The 8,118-nt window shown below is 21.2% G+C and overlaps 3 protein-coding genes across 3 annotated transcripts in view; all 3 read right to left on the bottom strand. All coding sequences in view use genetic code 6, as the record gives it.

Annotated features, from left to right (window-relative positions):
* Positions 1-861, bottom strand: part of TTHERM_01201180 (hypothetical protein) — a gene marked incomplete at both ends in the record, with an annotated part of 1,962 nt that extends 1,101 nt beyond the window's left edge. Inside the window, one exon of the mRNA XM_001008899.3 lies at positions 1-861. This exon is cut by the window's left edge and continues 834 nt beyond it. Coding sequence (XP_001008899.3) covers positions 1-861 — 861 coding nt within the window.
* A 5,973-nt stretch (positions 862-6,834) lies between these two features.
* On the bottom strand, positions 6,835-7,835 carry TTHERM_01201170 (zinc finger protein; the record flags this gene model as incomplete). The annotated part of the gene is made up of 2 exons (XM_001008898.2): positions 6,835-6,870; positions 6,990-7,835. 2 exons carry the CDS (start codon positions 7,833-7,835, stop codon positions 6,835-6,837), a joined length of 882 nt encoding a protein of 293 aa, XP_001008898.2.
* A 204-nt stretch (positions 7,836-8,039) lies between these two features.
* The window catches only part of TTHERM_001200170 (hypothetical protein), a gene marked incomplete at both ends in the record, with an annotated part of 258 nt that continues 179 nt past the window's right edge, over positions 8,040-8,118 (bottom strand). The window contains one exon of the mRNA XM_012795837.1: positions 8,040-8,118. This exon is cut by the window's right edge and continues 179 nt beyond it. Coding sequence (XP_012651291.1) covers positions 8,040-8,118 — 79 coding nt within the window.

Raw genomic sequence — 8,118 nt, 5'->3', positions numbered from 1 at the left:
AGTAGTGTTTTTTAAAGATAAATTTGCATTTTATAAGCTTATAGCTCCACCAGTTGATAAGTAGGCTTAATTTTCTAAAAAAGTACTATCTTATATTACAACATTTCCAATCTGTATTATATTTATAATGCTTAAGGCACCTCCATTTTCTTTTAAGCACTAATTTAATTTGAACAGAGAATTTAAAATCTAAATATTTTAGTTTTCTACTGAATAAATTGATCCACCAAACCCATTTGCATTTATATTGTTTTGAAATTTACTATCAGTTATAATAACTTTCTTAGAATTTTTTATTAATAAAATAGATGAGCTGATATTATCAAAAACATTTATATTTTAAGCTTTTAGTGTTTAAATTTTTAAATTATCCAGACTTTCTAATTCAATCAAAGAATTTTATATTGTAAAGTTTGTAATCTAAAAAGATTATATTAAAGTATTGCCACTAAATCCTAACTAATTCATAGATAAAAGTGTTACATTGTTGTTATTAGTATTAACATCTTAGATAATGCAATCATTATATTTTGAAATAAGTAAAATTGCTGATAAATTTGTTTGCTCAAGTTGATTATTAATAACTCTTGAATTAAGTATTTAAATCTTGTTAATATTTAACTGTCCAGCAATAATAGTGAAACAGTTTGTTATTATGTCTAGCTAATATATATATATGCCTGAAATTTAAATTATATTTACTTCAAATTCTAAGGTAATATTTGTAGAATTAGTCAAAGTGATATTTTATAAAGAAGAATTATTAGATAAATATTGTATATTGTTCTAAATATAAGGTTATATCTATATTAATTGAATTGAATTTGAATTATCAACACTAATAGCCTTGATTTAAACCATTGTTAATCCTAATATGTTTAAAATTTATGAAAACTAGACCTATGAGACTATAAAATTTGTGATGCTTATATTTTAAGATAGTAATATTTAGAGAGCTTATATCTAACTCGAATAAGAAATAGAGAAATTAGATAAACTGACATTTTAATTATTATCTATTTCAAAAATATTACATGAGTTGCATTTAGAAATCTTAATTTGATTTATAATTACATTGGTGTTATTAATTAGCATAAAAAGATAATTCAATGTTAATATGTTTGTTATTTCAACTTATTCAATCAATACTAATTGACAATTTTGAATAATAACTTAATTTTATCCTAAATTTTAATCGTTGATTATTAAATTTTACAAAAGAACTTTATCATAATTTTGTAATGTAATAGATTTTTAAATATTTAATGTAACATTAAACATTTAAAAGTTTTTCATTTATTTATTTTCGTTTAAGTTTTAACTAGTTTAAATTATTAAGTTCATATTCTTCAAATAAAAGTTTTAAATAAATTTAGAGTAAATACCTACATCTGACCAACAAATATTTGCTAATTGTGACTCAGATTTACTTACTAATGTAACTTAAAAATTCTAGTCAATATTATTGCTATTAATTTCATTAAGTTCAATATTTTTCAAACACTATCCTTCTGAATACTGTATCTCTATTTGTTTAAGCTTCTAACTCGAACTTTATAAAGATGTTAAACTTTAAATAAGTGAAATATCTGTATAAATTTTTTCTAAGGTTCTATTTTGCTACTGAATATTGATGAAGCAGGCGCTATTTTATTATAACGCTATATTAACAAACTATATGCTATCATAAGAACTAAATAATAGTTTCAAATATGCTTGTTGGTTGTCATCTGATGTAAACTACATATTCTAAAGCTATTAATTATTTTAATTAAGTTAATATATGAGTTGATAGTTTAATTAAAAATCTAACTAGATCAACTAAATACTATTTTTACTCATTATTATGAAGTAATTATTTTACATAGTATTTATAAAGTTTTATACTTCTTTTATACCTGAATTAATTATTGGAAATTATTATTTAAAACTTAGACCATTGTATATGATAATATCATTTGGGCAGATAGAATACACATAATTAGAATCAAATGATATTTTTGCTTATTTCAAGCAAGCATTTTAAATACTGGTTATTAAAGTTAAATTATAGGAAAATACTAGAGTTAGACTTTTGTTATTCACTAAATATATCAATTTTCTAAAAGGATCACACACTAAGTTGGTGGTTTTAGAGTATGGAATTTAATAAGAATAAATAATTTATTGAGAATTTATATTAACTACTTAGACCATTTATAAATTATTCTTTTCGGTAATTATTAATATCAGTTTTTCTTCTTATTTTTAACTATCATTATTATTGTATCTTTCCTCATAATTAAAAGGTATATTCCACCAATTTGTTGAATAATTCTAAAAGTTTTTACCTTAAAGTTTTAAAGTAAACAAAATTTTTGTATCACTTGAAAAGTTTAATAATGTAGTTTATTTTATTATGATATCATAAAAATATATAATATTTGTTGAAGGTAGTATAATAAAATTACTACAAATTAATGACGAGGAGATATCAAATTCATTAAAGTTAGAAACATTTATTTCCTGAAGATTATTAGTATTAAGATCAACCTTATTTAGTTGATAGTTTTGTTAATACATTAAATATATTTGGTTGCTTGCTAAATCATAAAAAAAATTATCAGGTAAGTTGATTAATTTTACTTTATTTATTAGAATTAATTACTATTATTGTAAATCTGCATTTACGATATTTAAATTATCCATTTAAATATATATGAATAAGCTATCTTTTATCAAAATTAGCTCTGAAAGATATGGAAATATGTTGTAAAAAGAAGGTTCAAACAATAAAGTGTCCACTAATTAAGTATTTTTGAAAAGATTCAGGGAAAAGTTTACAATATTATAGCCAACTTAGAACTGCTAACCTAGATATAAATTTTAATTTTTTTAGTATTATAGAAGATAAGTTTCACTTGCATACACAGTCTCTGTTAAGTCGAAAGATATAATGTGGGTAGATGTTTGAGCTATAATTAAATTTAATTAGGTATTTAGAAAAACCTGTATAATTGATGTAATGTTATAGTTTTATAATGTAATTGTTTCAATGAATTACATGCTAGGAAATTAATACATTTGAATAAACTAATTTGAATATAAAAAAACAACTTTTTTGCTTTCATCCATCAGCGTACCTATAATATTACTGATTTATATTTTAATTTATATAGTATTTTAAGTGAGGTAATTGAATAAATATAAAATAGGGGTTTTGTCTGCTATAATGAGGCTTGTTCCTTATTTATAAAAGTAAACTGAATTATTTTCAAACTCACTAACGCATTAGTAGATAAATAGTTATTAAATGCCAGGAATATTCATTAAATTAACTTATGCAAGCTTACCTGTAACTCCTAATAATATATTATATTGTTCGTCATAATATAAATCAGTGTTATTATATCTATATTCAAACAGATAGGTTAGTGATGTAAAGTCTTTTAAAAAAAAGCCATTCAATATTTAACTATAGAATACTACCAATAATCCTAATTTCTTACTTACTAAAGGAACAACGCATTAACTATTTAAAGTTATAAGCATATATAAGCTCATTCGACTCTATTTATAAATATTAGTAAAATTTTATTTTTAATTATTTTATTTTATTATTTTTTTAAATTAATTGAAATAATAAATATTTATTATCAGTTCAAAAAATTCAAAAAAATTTTAACTGATTCAATTTCGATAAGGGAAAAGTGGAAGTTTTTTGATTTTTTTTTTTTATAGATTAGAATTATTTTTTATTAATTAAATTATTACATAGGCAAATGAATTTGAAGATAAACCTGTGGCTAAATCAAATATTTAAACATATGGACAGTAAATTAGTATTATTTCTTCTTCACAGTTAACATTCAAAAGAATGTTTGGTTAACCTAAATTATAATTATCAACTTTAACACTAGTCATATTTTGAATCTATTTTAATTTAATAATTTTTTAATTTATATTTGATAAATAAAAAAAAATGTATACTGAAATATAATAAATTGTTTGTGAATCTGTTTTGGCTACCATAATTTTCTACTTTGGACAGTATTAATAGAAAACAATTTTAGAATCTAAATCAAAAATAGTTTTTATCTGAGGATTAGAGTTTACACTATATTAAAAGATTTATTGGCCTTTTACCCACAAAAAGGAAGGTTAATCCCAATCAATAATGGAGATTTATAAGTCAAATTAAATCTCTAAATTTATTGAAATAGTCTATTCGATAGATTTAAGAATATCGTATATTACTAACTGTTTGTTACTATCGTCATAGAAAGTAATTTAGTTTTATTCTAACTAATTCTGTTAAATTAAATAGTTTTTAGAAATATTTATTATGCTGAATGGATTATTAAATAGATTTGTGTACCAAAAAACTCCATTTTAAGATTAAAAAATCTATATTTATTAATTTTCATCAGTAGCTATGCTTCCTATATATCTACTATATTCAACTGAACTATTAATAATTACCATGTTGTTTGTTTCTATCAAATTTTTTGACTTTTTAACATACAGTGACTAACTATCTAATGAATAGAAATTAATTTATGAATTTTTATATAAATCTTTATCTGTTTAAGCATTTAAGTAAGTAATTTATTTCAACTCCATATCAAACCTATAGATATAACTTTAATCATAATAAAAGATATATCTGCCGTTAAAAGCAGTAACAGTACTCAAAGTCGAAGGATAAGATACACCAAATTTAAGCAAGTTGTAAGATGATAAATCAAAGCTATATACGTAAATTAAAGAATCTTTAAATATAAAAATATCACCTGTTTTTTAGTAATTTATAAACGCATATACTTGCATAGGGATAACTAAATAAGTTTAACTATAAATTAATTTTTTTTAGCTTAAAGAAAAAGGCTAGCAGTAAGAAAACTAAAAATTTAAGTACAAAATATCATTAAAAACTAAAGGAAAAGGATAAATATTTTTATTTATAAAATAGAACGAAGGTTAATTATTTTTACCGAAATTGTAAAGCTAAGCTATTATCATAGATTCAAGATCAATTTAATATAGGTAATATTCTTATAATTGATTTTAGGCTATATATAGTATTGTGTCATCGTTTAAAATAGCAAAGCTTTTTAAAGAAAAGTTATTATCTAAAGGATTTTATATCATAGGTTAACAGCTATCTAAACTAAATATTTGAGGAACATTTTAGACTATAAGCAAATTTCTCTTTTACATCAAATAATATTTAGTAAAACCGTTACTGTAAGCATATTAATAAGAAATAACTAGCTTTTATGAAGAAATATCAACAATATATTCATTTACTACTTAATTGTTTATTTTGCTAATTAGAAAGTATTTATTGTCTATTTATACAAATTAGTCATAATATTTTAAATTTAAACTATCATTCATTTAAAACATCAATAATCTTGTGTTTGTTTTTTAAATTTTTTATAAATTCTACAAGGCGAATTTTATTTATTAAACACCTATTGCTTACTGAGCAAATATTTGATATTTGTCATATATATAAAATGAATTTTTATCTAAATTTTTATTTATACTAAATTAATTCTACATTTGATTAATACTATTATCAGCAGAATAATAAAGCTTTTAATACTAAAGTGGGTCAAGATACTTAATTTTGTAAGTTTAATCTAATGTGTTATATTGTAATCTTATTTATTGATAGTTCTGACTGTTAGATTACAAAATCTAAGTCAATAAAATTTCTATTATATTATTTTCTGAAAATATAACATTAGTAATTTTAGTTTGATTAGTAATAAAAGCAGTTCCTATTTTTTGAATTAAAGGAGTTGATTAATTTTGCTGCTAAGATTTAAATACATAATCAGTTATGTTTATTATAAGTAATTCTTGAGTAATAAAGAAAGCAAATGTTTAATTTTATTACAAACTTTCATAAAAATAAAATTGTTATTATGATTAACAAGTTATGTTGAGAATTTTGCTGGTTGAGTTTGAAATAGAATCTAAAATTAATACTTGTAAATATTAATTATCATATGAAATAATTGAATTTAATAACACACTATAGTAAACCATATATTTTCTATTTGGGTTAGAAAACAGTAGTGTTGTTTAATTTCCAGTATAATTTTGAAATTGAATTTTCGATACCTAAATTACTTTAGTAAGAGTGTCATTAAAAACACCAATTAGATAATCATTTTTCTAAACCACTCTTAAAGTTAACCAATAGTAATTAATTTTTATTGTACTATTAACAAAATTAATACTTCTATCATCTCTCAAGATTGCAGGCTATTTTAGATTTTAACATAAACAAAATAAATAAATAAATAAATAAATAAATAAATAAATAAATAAATAAATAAATAAGATAGTATATTATAGCTATTCTCGGATAATTATTTCTTGAGAAAGAAATATACATTTTGTAGAATTTTAAATATTATTTACTAAAATAATAAAAATTAAAAGAAATAAAAAAAAAGGTTTTGAAGCAAGTTTCGAACCTGATAGAAGAAAGAATAAGTAAAAAATGTTTAATCAAATATTTTTTGATGAAGATATTAAAATTTTTAAATCAAACGTTTAATCAAAATTATTTATTTTATTACATATAAAATGAATGAAAAAAAAGTTTAATTCTAAAAATTAAATTCTTGATTAAAAATTTTAATTTTTTCATTCAAAAACAAACTTTATATTTTTTTTGTATTTTCAGGTTCTATACTTTTTTTTTTATTTTATATTTGATTTAAATTTTAAAAATAATATTTATTATTCTACTAAATATTTATCTCATACTATTGAAATAATTATCTGATAAAAGAAATAAATTATTTTACCATGTAAGAAGTTTATCTGGAATTTTCAAACTTTTATATGTAGTAAGTTGTGCTTTAAAAGCTATTTATTTAAAAAGCAGATAGGAGAGTAACGCTACCAAACGAATATGAATTTAATTATTACTTAATAATGTCATACCAAGTAATTTTACCTTTTATACTACTACCTTATAGAAATACTATTTGATTATAAGTGTCTGCATAAAGTAAATAGTAATCTTGATCTAAGTTAATTTATTAAAAAACAATTCTATTTTTTATAAAATCCATCACAACCAAGGTTTTATTTGCAGTACAGCCACCATATTGCCCAATAATAAAACTTTTTTGATTGTATTCTTAGCCAGGTGTAGGCATATATAATTTCTCAAAGGTAGTCATATTTTGAAGAACTTATGTGTAAATTATTTAGAAATTTTGATCAGCTACTGCAAAATTACATTAATTAGCTCTAATCAGATACGATTTTTATTGAAACTATTCAATTTAAGTAACCCTTTGATTAAGTTATGCAGATAATCTATCAAATTATAAGCATTAAAGATTTTTTTCACAAATCTATGTCATTTGATTTTAATAAAAAGGAGATGGACAACTCTGAACACATTAATTTAATTTGAAAGGCTATTGAATAAAGTCAAATTTAGAGGAGCAAGTGTCTTCCCTAAGATAACATATGTTACTCTTAGTATCTAGCATCAAATTTTGATTGCATTCGAGGCAAATCTAATTAAAATCACATTTAGCGCATCCTTCAACCATACATTTAGCACATTAAAAATTTTAATTTTAAAACTCACCAGTTTGGCAACTTTAGACACAAGTAGAAGTACTAGAATAACTTTTAAAGTAATTCTTAGCGCAATTAACGCACGAATCATCTCCTGCGCTAAAACAATCTTAGCAATTTATAGAGCAAGGTAAGCATTTTTAGTTTAAAATGTCATTTATTTGTCCGCTTTAGCATTAAGCCTTTAGTGTCGCTATCAAAATAGAAATAATTAGTATTAATTAATTGATACTCATTTTATCTTTTTTTTTCAAGTTTAGTTCTTTTAATAAGTTTAGATTTTTAATTAATTATTACTTTTTTGCTTATTTAACTCCCAAATAATACCAATATTTAATCAAAGACAACATATATAAATTCAAATGACATTGTAGATAATTTGAAATTCAAAAACACATCAATTTTTGTTATTTTATTTAAAAAATCTGCTATTTTTTACATCAAATTTTGTTGTTAAAATTAACGATTATATGAGTTTCCGTTAAATCTTGTTAGCTAATTTCATTTAAATGAAAAATA

The sequence above is a fragment of the Tetrahymena thermophila genome (genome assembly GCF_000189635.1).
Source record: "Tetrahymena thermophila SB210 genomic scaffold scf_8254797, whole genome shotgun sequence".
Classification (NCBI taxonomy): Eukaryota; Ciliophora; class Oligohymenophorea; order Hymenostomatida; family Tetrahymenidae; genus Tetrahymena; species Tetrahymena thermophila.
Note: the sequence above shows the minus strand (reverse complement) of the source record. Positions and strands in the feature narration are given on the sequence as shown.